The sequence below is a fragment of the Pan troglodytes genome, chromosome 16 (assembly GCF_028858775.2).
Source record: "Pan troglodytes isolate AG18354 chromosome 16, NHGRI_mPanTro3-v2.0_pri, whole genome shotgun sequence".
In the NCBI taxonomy this organism is placed as follows: Eukaryota; Metazoa; Chordata; class Mammalia; order Primates; family Hominidae; genus Pan; species Pan troglodytes.
Genome location: NC_072414.2, coordinates 42213221 through 42230037, shown reverse-complemented (window position 1 = coordinate 42230037; position 16817 = coordinate 42213221). Strand labels below are relative to the sequence as shown.

At 42.8% G+C, this 16817-nt stretch overlaps 1 protein-coding gene across 2 annotated transcripts in view; it reads right to left on the bottom strand.

Moving 5' to 3' along the window:
- Positions 1–1395: 1395 nt before the first annotated feature.
- SLC27A2 (solute carrier family 27 member 2) overlaps positions 1396–16817 on the bottom strand; it is a 53922-nt gene continuing 38500 nt past the window's right edge. For both annotated transcript variants that reach the window (XM_510394.7, XM_001168068.6), the window contains 6 exons: positions 14590–14784; positions 11675–11765; positions 10575–10773; positions 8714–8811; positions 3769–3899; positions 1396–1862 (listed from right to left, as the gene is read on the bottom strand). In XM_510394.7, the coding sequence (XP_510394.2) occupies positions 1686–1862; positions 3769–3899; positions 8714–8811; positions 10575–10773; positions 11675–11765; positions 14590–14784 (891 nt within the window). In that variant the 3' untranslated portion in view covers positions 1396–1685. The remainder of the gene's footprint in view (positions 1863–3768; positions 3900–8713; positions 8812–10574; positions 10774–11674; positions 11766–14589; positions 14785–16817) is intronic.

The window sequence follows — 16817 nt, the reverse complement described above, 5'->3', positions numbered from 1 at the left end:
AAGCTCTAGGTAAGGTACATGTCATCTTGAATGCTTTTACCCATGACCTGCTCCTGGAATTCTGTTGCAGCTCATACATGCAGAGGTAAAGCAATTAAACCCAGGAAGGGGGGCAGCTGGGTCTAAGGAGAAAGGGCTTATGTGAAAGAGCTCCTCAGAATTTCCCAAAGCCTCCCGTGCCACCATAAAGCTCCTCCAGTCTTTGAAAAGGGTCCGTGGGCAGGAGACTGGCTTTCGAGTGAAACCAGTTGCCATCTGAGGAGTAGGGGCACATGTAAGTGGGACTCGGGTGCTAACTGGACAGCTGGGACTTATCTGGCCCAGACACACATTTTGTTTGGGATGCATAGAAGTTTTAAAAATTTTGAGACTTCAGATTTCAAAAATTGGGAGATTCACATATATATCTGGATTTGTTTTCTTTTTAAAAAGCCAGTCAAACTTAGTAGTTGTGAGAGAGTGTGTGTGTGTGTGGGGGGGGGGTTGTAGATCAACTTTAGTGACACTAATGTTAATAAGTTCTGATGGATTTCTGTTTTCTGAATAATTAAAAAATTCCAGCAATACTTGACCTGTATTTAGCTGACTGAAGCTTAGTGGCCATCCCCAAGTTTACCACATTCATTTGTGACCTGCTTTTCTCATCCACATTACCTATGTGAATTCTGAAGACACTTGAGTTTGCAACCCCTAAAGTAGCTAAAATGTATTGAACACCTTTTGTTTGTTTGTTTGTTTGTTTTTTAAGACGGCATCTCACTCTGTCACCCAGGCTAGAGTGCAGTGATGTGATCTTGGCTCACTGCAACCTCTGCCGCCCGGGTTCAAGCGATTGTCCTGCCTCGGCCTCCCGAGTAGCTGGGATTACAGGCGCCTGCCACTGCGCCTGGCTAATTTTGTATTTTTTTAGTAGAGATGGGGTTTCACCATCTTGGCTAGGCTGGTCTTGAACTCCTGACCTCGTGACCCACCTGCCTCGGCCTCCCAAAGTGCTAGAATTATAGGCGTGAGCCACTGAGCCCAGCCTGAACACCTTTTGTGTACAGAACTCTGATGCCATAGAATTAGGCTCCTGTAAGGACTATAGATGGCATTATTACCTGTTGGATAATGCTACCTATACACAGTGGACAGGATGCCTCTGGGTAGGGAAAGTTGGCCTCCTCACATTGGAGTAGATTTCCATTGTGTTGGCCACTGCTGATCTAGCCTCCTTACCCTACCATCCCTCACCCCACCCCGCCCCGTTCCCAGCCATTTTTACCTAGAACGTCTTTACTCTTATGAATGGGACACCTATGAAAAGTTAACAGTGAGGACTTCAGGCTTTGGAGTAATTGACACAGGCTTTGTATTTAGAGTAAAGTGAGGAAAGAACACAGAGACAGTGCCATCTCACATGTTGGTGTTCATTTAATTTACTAAGTATTTTAAAAAATAATGCCTTCCCTCCAACAAGCTCAGTTTGCAAATACAAACAGTAGGTGCACACTGAAAAATAATAATCTCTAAATCTTTACTTGCAAAGACTCAACTGTTATTTTAAAAAGTCTCCCTTTACTGGTATGCATAATTTCCTACAAAACTGCACCTCACACTCTTCAATCAAATTAAAGTTGGATTATATCAAGTGGCTGTCCATTCAGTTTCTTTCTGGAAATGTTCAGTTATCCTCCTGGGAATATTCAGAGTTTCAGGGTTTTAGCACTTATGGCATTATAGATGTCCTCAGTCATAGGCACATACATTTTTGCTGTGTCGTCCAAGAAATACAAGGCATCTTTGATGACAGCAGGGTTAAAGCCCTCCTCCACCAGGGTCATTTTGCGGTGTTTAAAAGTTCCAGTGATCTCAATGGTGTCCTGAAAACATCAAATAATCCACATTTTGGTTGCATTTTGCAATAGATTAGGATGCAGAGCAAGGGGTAGGGGTGGGGCATGGGGATCTAGCAAATCATTAGCATCCCTGGCTCATGTGAGAGCTGGGAAGTGAAAGTTAAAGTTTTCCATTTTAATTTATTTTTAAATGGACAGATATAATTGTGTGTTTTTCTCATGTACAATATGATGTGCTGAAGTACATATACGTCGTGGAATAGTTTAGCTAGTTAGCAAATGGATTACTTCAAATAGATATCATTTTTGTGGTAGGGGCAAGTAACATCCACTCTTTACATTTTCTAGCGAAGTGAAAGTTTTATATGATACCCATACATTCTGTTTGCAGGATCTCCATTAGGGAGCCCTTTGTGAGGTATTTTTTATTCCCTTAAAGCTTTAGGATCACCTGTGGGGAGGGAGGACCTGCCAAGGATGAGATACCTGTGCATAGATTTCTGAGCAGAGGGGTGGTGCCTATTTCTTGGTAAGGCTTCAGGTACCGCTAGGATATCCTGACTCATGGTGGGAGTAGAAGGAGGCATCATTTACAGACAACTCTGTTTTCTCAGTCTGCTTGTCTATTAGATTGAAGACTGATTTTTCCTTCAATTATGTGTTAATCAAAATATCTGAGGATATTTCATTTTCATGCCTGTTTACCATCTGGTTGCAAAGCAAATGTTGGTGCCCTATGAACATCAACAGGAATAATCCTATACACACAATATCTGGAATCTTAAGACCTCCTTTGTCAAGTCTTCAGCTACAGAATCACAGAGCTCAAAGTCTAAAAGTGAGAGTATTAAACCAACCAAAGGGTTAATGTTGGAGGAAGAAAAAAAATCCTCCTAGCGGTGATAGTTAAGTCTTAGGCAATTCCAGCTGGCTAATGTCCAATTAAATTTCACACCATAGAAAGGTGTAGAACTTCTGTGGATTTCTGTATTCTTTAAAACTGGAAACAACAAACAGGGTCAGAGCATTTCTATTTGCGCTATCTGTCAGGACTCACCAAACAGACTTTGTGAGTTATGTGCTAAGACTCTTGCTGAACGAACTGGCCTGTCATTGTAAGGAGAAAGGGATTAGGATTGGATTTCTTCTAGCTGTTTTCTGATATATATTTTTTTAGACTGGGCCTTGCTCTGATGCCCAGGCTGGAGTACAGTGGTGCAATCATACCTCACTGCAGCCTTGATTTGCCAGGCTCAACTAATCCTCCTGCCTCAGCCTCCCACATAGATGAGACTACAAGTGCACATCACCATGCCTGGCTAATTTTTTTTTTTTTTTTTTGGAGATGGAGTCTTACTCCATTGCTCAGGCTGGAGTGCAGTGGCGTGATCCCAGCTCACTGCAACCTCCTCCTCCTAGGTTCAAGCGATTCTCCTGTCCCAGCCTCCCGAGTAGCTGGGGCTACAGGCATGCAATACCACGCCCAGCTAATTTTGTCTATTTAGTAGAGACCTGGTTTCACCATGTTAGCCAGGCTGATCTCGAACCCCCGACCTCAGGTGATCCACCCACCTCCGTCTCCCAAAGTGTTAGGATTATAGGCATGAGCCACCACGTTCGGCCTTTTTAAAAAATTTTCATTTTTAATAGACATGAAGTCTCACTATGTTGCCTAGGCTGGTCTCAAACTCCTGAGCTCAAGCAATCTTCCCACCTCGGCCTCCCAAAGTGCTGGGATTACAGGCATGAGCCACCGCACCCAGCCTGATATTACCACTTCCTTATTGGTCTATGACACTTTTCTGAGCTTCCTGGAAAGTGCGGTGAAAACTTGGCAAATGTAGTCATCCTGGGAGAAGGCGAGTTGTTCCCTAAGAGGTAGGAATCTCCAAGAGGGCAGATCATTGAACTGGATAATAAGAGATCTCACCTGTATTCTTAGAAACCGGGGCCTTGCATAACTAGGTAGGTAATCAGCAATGTGCTGAAAGAGTTTCTTTCCATCAAATTCATGGTTTTCTTTCATTTTGATGGAGGCCATGCCAATGCGACCCTCATGATCTAGAAATAAAGTGAGAAAAAATTAGATGTGTTATGGCTATTTATGATGCTTTATTAGTTCAAAGAACTGTGGGCTCAGACAACATTTATAGCATGGGTTTCATTTGGATAGCTGGAATTTTTATTAAAAATACATGTCGAAGATACTGTAAAGTGATTGTACTAATACTAATAGCAATAGTAACAGTTGGTTGAATCTTTATTATATTCCAGGCCCTATATTAAGTGTGTTGTATTGATGATCTCAATCCTCACAACAACCTTCTGAAGAGATATAGATATTATTTCCATTTTACAGATGAAGAAACTGAGGCTTACAGACATTAAGAGACTTATTCAAGGTCAGACAGCAAATACTAGGCAGGGTACGGAATTGAATTCAGGCAGCCTGGCTCCAGATCCCGTGCTTATAACCATCATCCTTCTTTCTAGCAGCCTATACAAACACATCTTAGTAGGGAGTAGGTTGGACTGGTGGCTACAAGAAGTTACTTTAGACTCCAGTGAAAGTCCTTGCTCCACCTCCATGCATGACTTACTGAGCTTGGGTTGTTCTTCAGGTTGCAACATCAGGTTTGTTGCACTTCTGGGCACAAATACCACCTTGGAGACCTACTTATCTAATCAAGGTTCTAATGGCTTTTCTTGTCTGCATTTTGGAGAGGATGTGGGACAGGAGGTGAAGGCAGGCACAGGGAGGAGCTGTTTTGTGCCCTCCCATTAAGGCCCATTAGTCCCAAGAGGATGTGCTCTCCACAGAGAGAACAGATCCTACATCAGGGAATTTAGCCCAGAGAAGTTTCCAACAATTACCACTGCCTTCTTGTGAGGACAGTGGTAATTAGGTATTAATGTATCTTCTACCTGATCCAGCAGACCCAGCGGGAGTCCAGTTCCACTTCCCTAAACTACTCAGCTGTAATCAGAGAGGAGACAGGAGCCTCCCTTGGTTACCTGGGCCCCAGCTTTCAAAATCTCTCCTATGGTGATTGTGTGTTTACCTATAGCTCTAAAGAAGGCAAACAGCAAAAGGAAAAAAAGATGCCCCCTCATTTGGTTTGCTTCTTGTCTGAGGGAGAGAGGCAGTGGCACCAGATCCTCTTAGTTTAGGGTCCCTAGCAGCTGTCTTAGAAATCTCAAGTGTCTCCAATAAGCTCCTTTTAGAATTAAGGCTCATGCAACAGAAATCCTCCGCATTCACCGTCTCCTTGCTTCTTGCTCTGGTAGTAGCGACGCTGGACCTACGGGCAAATGGGCCTGTCAGGTCTCAGGCCTCTGCCCCAACTCTCGGAGGGTGGTTTGGGACTAGTTCAGCTTCGGGGGGAATGGTTCCAGCCTATAGGAGCTCTGGGCTAATTGTAAAGGTCAATTTTGGCCAAGGGTTCTCTAGAGCTGCACTGTCTAATATGACACCCACTGGTTATTTGTGGCTATTAAAACTAAAATCAATTATAATTAAATATTATGAAAAATTCAGTTCCTTAGTTGCACTAGCCACATTTCAAGTGTTCCATAGTGACATGGTGGCTATTGGCTATCATACTGGACAGTGCAGATATGGAACATTTCCATCATTGCAGAAAGTTCTACAGAGTAGTTGGGCAGTTCAGGTGTGACACCTAGAAAAAGTGAACTCCACTCCAGACCCAAACCTGGAAATTCTCTCCTGTTCCAAAGCCGAGATGTGTGACTGCCTTGTGCAGAATCACCCATAGTGGAATGATGCCTTTCTTCAGACAGTACTGCTGCATTTCTAGTCTGGAATGGGACTGGCCTCTGTGGATGGGGGGCAGACAGCAGCAGTTGTGGCACTGGGAATCACAGAATCTGAAAGTTGGGAGGGACTTTAGAATTTATCTCTAATCTTTCACTGCTGCAAGAGTTCTCCCAGGATCCCAGGTGGACATCCAGCCTCTCTTTACATGCCCTAGTTGGTGGGGGCATTTCCTATCCTGGGAGACAAGCCCATTCTATTGATGGTTCCTTTGGTTACAGGGGAGTTCTCAGGCTAAAACTGGCTCCCTGGTCATTTTAATCCATTGGTTTTAGTTCTGATCACTGGAGCAGCACAGAACACACCTGCTCCTCATCCTATCTGACTGTCTGCCAACACTGTAAGACTGTCAATCTCCTTCCATTTGTTCTGTTTCAGTGGCTCCCAGAACTCACTGATCATTAGATTCACTTGGGAATTAAAAAAAAGACATGCAGATTCTGAGTCCCATACTCCAGAGCTTCTGGTCCATTAGATCCAGGCTTTAAAAAATTTCCCAGATGGTTCTGATGATTGGCCAAATTTTTGGAACCACTGGGCTTTAGTGCTTCTCAGACTTCAGTGTGTGTGTTTTTTTTAAATTGTGATAAACACATAACATAAAATTTATCATTCCAACTCATTTTAAAGTGTACAATTTGCTAGGCACGGTGGCTCACGCCTGTAATCCCAGCACTTTGGGAGGCCAAGGTCGGGGTGTGGATCACCCGAGGTTAGGAGTTTGAGAGCAGCCTGACCAACATGGTGAAACCCCATCTTTACTAAAAATACAAAATTAGCCGGGCGTGGTCGTGCATGCCTGTAATCCCAGCTACTCAGGAGGCTGAGGCAGGAGAATTGCCGCTTGAACATGGGAGGCAGAGGTTACAGTGAGCCGAGATCGCGCCATTGCACTCCAGCCTGGGCAACGAGAGCGAAACTCCGTCTCAAAAAAAAAAAAAAAAGCGTACAATTCAGTGGTATTTTACACACTTACAATGTTGTACTATCATTACCAGGATCTAGTTCTAGTGTATTTTCATCACCCCCTAAATCAGACTTCCAATGTTTTTAATAATCTCTGGGGTGTTTGTGCCAGCACAGTTTCCTGGCCCCACCCCAGAGATTTTTGACTTGGTAGTTCGGGGTGGGCCTGAGAAATTACACTTGTAACAGACTCCTGGGTGATGCTGACACTGCTGATCTGGGGACCCACTTTGAGGAACACTAGGCTAGATCCTTCTGTTTCATCTTCTAGATTCTCTCACCTCACACATACTCTTTTGTATGATTCTTCTTTTTAAAATCAAGCATTTAGATGTTTACACAACATTTGAGGAAGGGTCTGCAAGAGCGTAGGGTGGCACAGTGGCTGACAACCACAACTTAGACCCTTGTGTCAACTCAGCATAAGGCCTGGGGAGTTCTCCAACGGGAGTATTCACACCCCCTTCCATTCTGTCCCCTCTCACATCAAGATGTGGCCATATTTCCCCTCGTGTCATTGTCCCAGATTTGGGGAGGAACAAGCAAGAGATATTCGTGAATATTCTTTTTGTTTTTTTGAGATGGAGCCTCACTCTGTCACCCAGGCTGGAGTGCAGTGGTGAGATCTTGGCTCACTGCAGCCTCCATCTCCCGGGTTCAAGTGATTCTCCTGCCTCAGCCTCCCAAGTAGCTGGGATTACAGATGGGAGCCACCATCCCTGGCTAATGTTTGTATTTTTAGTAGAGACTAAGTTTTGCCATGTTGGCCAGGCTGGTCTCAAGCTCCTGACCTCAAGTGATCCATCCGCCTTGGCCTCCCAAAGTGCTGGGATTACAGGTGTGAGCCACCGTGTCCGGACTTAATTTTTTTTGTGTGTGTGTGAGACAGAGTCTTGCTCTGTTGCCCAGGCTGGAGTGCAATGGCACGATCTCGGCTCACTGCAACCTCCGACTCCCTGGTTCAAGCGATCCTCCTGCCTCAGCCTCCCGAGTAGCTGGGACTATAGGCACGTGCCACCACACCCAGCTAATTTTTGTATTTTTAGTAGAGATGGGGTTTCACCATATTGGCCAGTATACTCTCGATCTCCTGACCTCATGATCTGCCCGTCTCGGCCTCCCAAAGTGCTGGGATTACAGGAGTGAGCCACCATGCTCGGCCTTGAATATTCTTTAAAAAATAACAAGCACAAGGCCATGTAGAAGTGTCAGAGCTTGGGAAAAAGGGACTTTTAGATTTCTACTTTGAATATGTGTGGGAATCCCAAATATGAGTTGTGGGGGAATAATAATACCCCTAATGCCTTATATTTGGACAGTAATTTGGAGGCTGGAATCCTCTCTGATGTCTATTGTTAATGTGATTTATTGTCACAACAACCCTTATATATATATTTGATAAATATATGCTTAGCGTTGATGTAATTAAAATGAATTTGTTCTCTTGACAAGCTTAACTGCAGGGCTGGCATTATCCTTAATTTTAGTGATTTGCCTGCAGTCAAACAGCCAGCAGATGTTGAAGCCAGGATTCAAGGTCAGACACTGGCCCTCCTGACTCTGCTGGCAGAAGTGGATCTGCAGATGAAGCTGCGGTGACAACATTCTTGTGTGATGATTCTGAAACTTAGTGTGGTGAACTGGGCTTAGAAATCTTAAAAAGAAGAGGCTGTACAAAATCCACTTTTCCCCAGCTTTTTCTTCTAGCAACTGCACTGGCTCTTCTTTGTGCCTCCTAGTTCAGAGGCTAGGACATCATTTCCCAGCTCTTAAGCATGACACGACTTTTCTCGAGGTGTGCCAAATGTGGCATGGAGCTCCCATATTTGAGACTTTGTTTGCCTGAGAGCCCAAGAATGGCTGGGAGCTGAAATGAAGAGAAGGCCATGTTCAGATGCACTGAGTTGGCTTTTATAGTGGAACATAAGCCAGACATAAGCTCCTTACTCCCTGGCAGCTGAAAGAACTGTTTAACTCTGGATGGCAGGAGAAAGCAATGACAAACTTCGCCTTGAGGCTAAAATTATGTTCAGTTACTCTATGGGTTTAGGTACAGATCATATCTTGTATATACCTGGCACATGCACTCCATAAACATTTACTTCTTGGACAAAATCAACCAGTCCAACTGTATCAGCAACTTCAGTGGTGGCCACATTTTCCCCTTTCCACCTGGAAGAAAGGATAAAGTTAGCAGAGGTCACTGGTGGTTTCTGGCCCAGGTTGCAATGTCGGAGAGCTGGTGTTTCCTTTAGATTTCTGCATGATCCTGATCTCATGTTCCTCATCTTGGCCCCTCAAACTCCCCAACTTAGTCCTGGCCGGGGTATCTTGTTTGAGGCATAAAAGGGAAAAGTATAGACCTAGATAACAAAATACGGAATTTCAATGTTGCCACATGAAACACAATACACAGAATAATGTTCTAATGTTAAAATATAGCCCTAGCTAAGAAAGGCAGTGGAAATTAGAAAGAAATCTCAACGATTTTCTGCTGTTTAGGTCTCTCAATTTCTCATTTACTAACTCAGTTGCTATTTAATTCAGTTTCTGAAGTTCTTTCTAATAGAACTTCATATTTTATTTCAGGGTCTCATGGCAACAAGAAAGGAAAAAAAAATCATACTTTAGTTACAGGGAGATTCTAATGTTAAGGCCCAACCAGGTGCTATTTTTCACTTAATAAAGAGTTAAATTTTGTTTTCATTAAAAATTCTTTTTTTTTTTTTTTTTTTTTGAGGCAGAGTCTCATTCTATCACTTAGGCTGGAGTGCAGTGGCGCAATCTCAGCTCACTGCAACTTTCGTCTCTCAGGTTCAAGTGATTCTCTTGCTTCAGCCTCCCAAGTAGCTGGGACTACAGGCACGTGCCACTATGTCCAGCAATTTTTGTACTTTTAGTAGAGACAGGATTTTACCCTGTTGGCCAGGCTGGTCTGGAACTCCTGACCTCAGGTGATCCACCCGCCTCGGCCTCCCAAACTGCTGGGATTACAGGTGTGAGCCACCACGCCTGGCCCATTAAAAATTCTTTAGCCCTCCCAGAAGTATCATCTTAATAACATGAAGATGGCATAAAGTGATATGGATCTTAAGACATGGAATAGTAGAGATGGAAGGACCCTGAGAATCATCATGACCCTCATCTCAAGGGCAAAAGGACTGAGGTCCAGAATGGTTATCTGTCTTGATACCACTGCTGCTCAGTGGGAGAGGTGAGCCTGGTTCTCCTCATTCCACCTGCTGTCTTTCTACTGCAGTTAGACAACTTCCATCCCTTCCTCATTCATTCATGCAAAAAATGACACCAGGCACCATGGTAGGTGCTGGGGGTGAACAGGCAGACACACGGCCTGCCCTCAGGGAGTTTACACAGGAAGGAAGCTGTGTCATGAGGCTGGAGGACTGTGCTATGGTTGGAAGTTAATTCCATGGTCTGTTAAAAGGACTTCCAAACTTCCTTGTGCTGACCTGGGAGTTCTGTGGGAAACCATCTGGTTGGGGATGAAAGGGGTTGGGGGAAGGGGCTCCGAACCCCTCACCTCCTCTTCAACTAGATCAGCTCCACATTAATTTGCATCTGATTTTATCTAAACACCTCCATGATTGGAAAAGTGAAAATCCTTGGCTGTCCTAAGAGTGACCAGTAATAATGCAGGAGAAACAAGAGGAGTTAAATGTACTTTTGTCTCCAGAAATCAGATACAGGTTTCCTGCCTTATTCTCATCTGGTGTTGCTCAGCCAAGTTAACCGTGCACTGCAGAGTGATACTTCATGCACTTCATTCCTCATTCTCTGGGAACACAGGAGTTTGACCTGATGTGCCAAAGATAGAGAAGGAAATGCACCATAACCAAAGTGGAATGCGATTCCACTAGGAGTAAGCCAAACTGTGCGTGTGTTTGTTTTTGGCTCAATGATTCAGAAAAACCAACCGGAATGTATCTCCAACTCTGTCGTGGAAATAGATGAAATTTTCATGGTCAACCATTAAGAGATCTCCACTGTTGAAATAGAGGTCTCCTTTCTTAAAGACATCTCTCAGTTTTTTCTTCTCTGTCTGAGCCTTTGCTCCAGCATAGCCATTAAATGGTGTAAGTTGTGTGATTTTGCAAACCAGAAGTCCAACTTCACCTAAGACAGAAGAAAGTAAACTTATTTTATGTGCTAGAGGTCAAATTTATACATCAACCTTCTCTTAAAACTAATGCCATACAACCTGCTGGCAACAAGCTGGCTGTAGGAAGTATCATTTTCCATGCATGTATACCTGTGAATTATATGTACATATATATTACAGACACACATACATACACCACACACACATATACTGTACATTATTGTATATGGCCTAATTATTTTACTTTTATTTTTATTTATTTGAGATGGAATCTTGCCCTGTTGCCCAGGCTGGAGTACAGTGGTGCAGTCTCGGCTCACTGCAACCTCTGCCTCCCATGGTCAAGGGATTCTCCTGCCTCAGCCTCCCAAGTAGCTGGGGTTACAGGTGTGTGCCATCGTGCCCAGCTAATTTTTGTATTTTCAGTAGGGACAGGATTTTGCCATGTTGGCCAGGCTGGTCTCGAACTCCTTATCTCAAATGATCAGCCTTCCTCAACCTCCCAAAGTGTTGGGATTACAGGCGTGAGCCACCACACCTGGCCTGTAATTCTTTTACTGCTAATTTTTTACTGAATAATGATTTATGCACACTTACACAAACGCACAGTTGTTAAAGCTTAAAGGTAAAGGCCACCTAAAACTATAGTTTTGCAACCACAATTACATATCCCTTCCCACAAAACATTACCTCATAAGCAAGAAGTTGTTAAGCTAGGTTTAAAACTAGAATTATGTTACATGCAGCGGTAAATTAGCACCTTTGGAATTCCTGTATATTGGAGGGTACTTAAATAAACCCCCCTTTTCCCCACTCTGATAAATTTTACCATGTGGCAATAATATGTTAGTCCTTAAAAGTCACTTGATCAAGATAAGAAGGGGCACAGGTTGATTGAACAAAAGTCCACTGTACCTTTGGGAACTCTGACGCAATATCCATTTTCATCACGGACAGGTTCATCTTTCTCCACATCATATTTAATCAGGTCATAAGTTATGATTTTCTAGCAAGATTAAAATAATTTTGAGTATAAATCTTTTACAATTTTTCCCTTTTTAATTGTGGTATAACACAAAGTATATCTTAGGCGTACAGGTTGATGAAATTTTGCATTTGCATATACCCTTAAAACTGCCACCCAGAGAGAGACAGAGAAAACTTTCATTTCACCTAGAAAGTTTCCTCCTGCCCTTTTCTGTGAAGTTAACTACTATTCTGACTTATACGGCTGTCAATTAATCTTAAATATCAAATAAATGAAATAAATGTATGCTTCTGTGTCTGCTTCTTTCACTAAATATGTCTATAATATTCATCCATCCATGTTGGTGTTTTTTATTGCCATGCAATTTTCCCTTGTATAAACATACCACGATTTATTTATCTATTTTCCTGTTAATGGGTATTTGGATTATTTCTAGTTTTGGCCTATTATAAATAAAGCTGTTATGAACATTCTTGTGTCTTTTGGTGGATGTATCACAAATGGGTTTTTAAAATCTTGTATAACCTTATATTAATATGACACTATTAGATTTTTCATGTTTCTAAGGAAATGTTATCTAATATATTTTAGAATCGAAGCCATAATTATTTCATGCCCATGACTATAAAATTATTAAAACTCTATCATATTTAACATATAATTCAAAGCATAAGAATTTAATTATCAGCAATTCAGTAAGAGCAATAATAAATATATTATTTTCCTTGTTGGAAGAAAAATGCAAACATGACAGTATTTGGATATAATTATTAGCCATGATTACTGTGTCTATTTCAAATTTATATTCAAGTCTATGTGATGAAGCAAACAATCATATGCTTTAGTATTAGCAGACAGCTAGTACTTGTTAAAAAAACAAGTGGTGTTTATGGTCAACAAATGTAGATCTTATTTGCAGGAATGTAAAAAATTTATAGGTAGTAATAAATGTTCTTTTCTACATCAATTGCATGGGATCATCCGGTTTTTAAAGTTTTTTTTTTAATGTTTTGCTTAAAGTAGAAAAACTGACAATAAAATACGGCAATCAATGGATGAGAAAGTAAAGAATGGGTAATATACAGCATTAGCTGACCCTCTGCAGCAGTTCCAGTGGGGTGTAGGAGATCGATTCTCAGTCTGCAGCAGCACCGCCCAGGAATCTGCTGTGATGATGGAAATATTCTCTGTCTGCATTGCTCAATACGGTAGTTACTAACCACACGTGGCTATTCAGCACTGGAAATGTGGCTAGTGTGACTGAAGAACTGGATTTAAACTTTTATTAATATAACTTAAATTTAAGTAGCCACATGTAGCTAGTGGCTACTGTTTGGACAGCGCAGGTCTAGAGGACTGTGGAGGGACCTGTGTAGCATAGGTGGAGCTGTCATTGTCAGAGAGGGTCCTTGAACTTGGGAACACCTTGAGATTAGGCCAGAATATAAGAAATAGAGTGATTATCATCATTACGGCTAACAATTATTCAAGGCTATTAAATGACAGGCATTGGGCTATAGCCTCTAAGGGCCTTTTCGTAAGTTATTTAATCCTTTCTTTTTTTTGAGACAGAGTTTCGCTCTGTTGCCCAGGCTGGAGTACAGTGGTGCGATCTCGACTCACTGCAAGCTCCGCCTCCCGGGTTCACGCCATTCTCCTGCCTCAGCCTCCCGAGTAGCTGGGATTACAGGCTCCCGCCACCATGCCCGGCTAATTTTTTTTATTTTTAGTAGAGACGGGGTTTCACCGTGTTAGCCAGGATGGTCTCGATCTCCTGATCTCATGATCCACCCGCCTCGGCCTCCCAAAGTGCTGGGATTACAGGCCTGAGCCGCCGCGCCTGGCTATTTAATCCTTTCAACAATCCTTTTCCCTTATCGAGTGTGGGCTAGGCACTGGGTTCAATATTTTCTCTTGTTATCTCTGTTTTACAGATGATGAAATTGAGGCCTGAGGAACATATGTGACCTGCCCAAGGTCACTCAGCTAGCATATGGTGGAACTGAGATTTGCTCTCCACAGCCAGGGCTCTTACGCACATGAACTACTGTCCTCTGTATTCTGCTGGTCTGTCCCTGGGGACACAGGTTGCGTGGGAGTTCCAGTGCGGCTGTTTCATGGCCAGAAAGGATGAGCTGCCCAGAGGCACAATGACCACAGTGACTTCTCAAGCCAAAGGAGGCTCAGCATTTGCTGAACATTTCTGGATATTTGTAGAATAGTTGGTTATCTGGAAGACTGACTGCTTGAGTACAAAAAAGACAACAGAGACCCACGAGCAATAAAATGACTGACAGGGAAGAGACGGCTATGTGAGCTGGCTTACAAATATCTTTCTGGTGGAATTATTAGGTGGACATAAATGTTCACCAGATCCTAGCACTGAGATGCCTGGGCTCCACCTCAGAACAACTGAATCCAAAGCCTAGCGGGTGGGGCCTTGCATCTGTGCATATAAAAAAACTCCCCAGGTGATGGTGCTGCACGACACAATTAAAGGGAAATAATATGTTTCACAGTGTACGATTAGCTTACGGAACTTGTAACCTTCAGGTGTTTTATCACATACAAGTATAAATGGCATCAGGAAGACTTCACCTAAGTTGCAGATGGCAAGGGCACAATGCATTGTTCTTAATAGAAGTTGAGATGCTTTTAATTGGAGGATCTGATTTTTTGAAGTCATCATCACAGAGAATGAGCAAAACTTCTCTTGGTGATAGGAATGGGCCATGGCTCTGATGCTGCCTGACTTCTGATAACATCATCATGACTTGGCTTTTAAGAAGTCTCTGTATTCTGAAAACTGGCTACGTATGCTCTCATTTTTCAATGTACTTACTTTCTGTAGGTAGTTTACTCTTCCAACAGCACCAACTTTTCTCGCATAATTCATAAATCCAATATTGCCTTCAGTGGCAGCATAGAACTCATAGATGCATATGTCCCCAAATCTCTTGACAAATTGTCTCCACACATCTCCTCGTAAGCCATTTCCCAGTGCCAGTCTCACTGTATGATCACGGTCATTTGGTTTCTGTGGTAGGGGGAGAAGAAGGAGACCAAACTGAAACATCTCTGGAGCCTATGCTTACATATTAATAATTGCCTTTATTTTGTATGTATTTAATTTATACTGACATTGCCTTTATTACATATTTATGTTGGTTATAAATGCCCCTTAGTGTCTGCCTTTTTCCTGCCACCCACACACATTGTTCCCTATTCCTCTAGCACAAGCAGTATGGTCTGACACCTGGAACTATGATTTAACAACCAAAACATGTGAATTCTCCCATTTTGGTTTCTAAGGAGCCAGATGAGGCAATCTGACAGAACCAGGTGATGCCAACATTTAATCCATATCCAATCTAAAGTTAGAATAATGTGTATAATATGTTCATAGTTTTCTTGATGGGGCTGGTGAACACTGGTGAATTTTCAGAAAGGAAGAGCCACATGGGAAAGATCTGTCAGAGATGGGCACAATCTATTACCAGAGGGACCCTGAGCAGTGTCTAGGATTTTTATGACAATAAAGAAGAAAACAGGAAACACAGTCTAGTGAGCGACAGAAAGAGAGAGAGAGAAAGCCATTTTCCACAAAGCCATTAAAGAGCAACAGTTGGAGCCTGTGGGAACTGCAGGGAAGAGTCTTGACCATGCCCTGCCCCGTTTAACAGGTAGACCCCAGTGTTCATAAGATCAGGCAGAGCTGAACCGAGACAACAAAACTGTCCCAGTGGGATGGGGAGGGGAAGAGAAGGAGGAGGCCACCTCCCAGTTGCCTCAGGTGGCCTGGGAAGAATATGATTTGCTGTAAGTAAAGATCACAAAGGAAAGTCTGTTTTGGGTGTAAGGACTGAAAGGAGTCTCTCTGGTGTCAGCAAGAGAGGTGGGGCTATGACCAGGCTGCCTTCCATTCAACCACAGTCATTTAGGAGACCCCACAAATATGTCCATGCCAATGATGGTTTTATTTATTTTATTATTTTTAATTGTTAACAAAGACTAGTCAAGTACAGTAGTGAGAAGAGGGGAAAGAGTAGAACAAGAAGTTTGATCTATAACTGTGAACAATCAATTGAGGTAACTCACTACCTTCAGACCAGCCCGGTGATGGTTTTAATGATATCTTATGTTAATAATGTAATTTATGTCCTCCAGGAAATCACAGGTTGGTCGAAGAGAGAAATAAAATAAATAGGTATAACTTTACTTTGTAAATTCTGTTACTCTATGACCTTTATTCTATCAGGATACAAAATGAAATGGGGTAACAGTGCTAGGTCATTAGGGCTGTCCTCTCACATCAACTGTTAATTTCTTTGATAAAACGGCAATTGGTTAGAGCCTTTTCTACATTATTTCTTTCACTGTGAAATCACTATGAAGTGGTTTTGGAATAAGAATTACTCTTTGAAAAGCACTATAAGGGTACGGGACTTTGGCATGGCAATTAAAAACCACACCAAGGCAAACTCTGAATTGGTTTCCATGCAGGAGGAGCTAAGGCGCCAGGGAAGCAGAAAATAAACATTTAATCTTTAAGTAGCTTGGCCAGAACATATGCAGCTTTTTGAGGAGTCCCACCCAGAGAGGTGGACTGATGCTGGTCACTGGTGAAAATGGGCCCCTTCAGCAGTCATTCTGAGGAGGAAATGTGTCAAGAGAGACCAGCCCACCCCCACCCCACTGCCAGTGGCTCTTACCCAGGGTGTCTGGGGGAACTGCCTGAGAAGCCTTTTGAACCTGCATGAGACCTAGACATTCAGACTGAGTAGGAATCTATTTTCTCTCTCTCTTTTTTTTTTTTGGAGACAGGGTCTTGCTCCGTTGCCTAGGCTGGTGCAATTATGGCTTACTGCAGCCTTAACTCCCAGGCTCAAGCGATCCTCCTGCCTCAGCCTCACGAGTGGCTGGGACTACAGGTACGTGCTACCATACCTGGCTAATTTATTTATTAATTTTGTAGAGATGAAGTTCTCACTATGTTGCCCAGGCTCATTTTGAACTCCTGGCCTCAAGCTATCCTCCTGCCTCGGCCCCCCAAAGTGCTGGAATTACAGG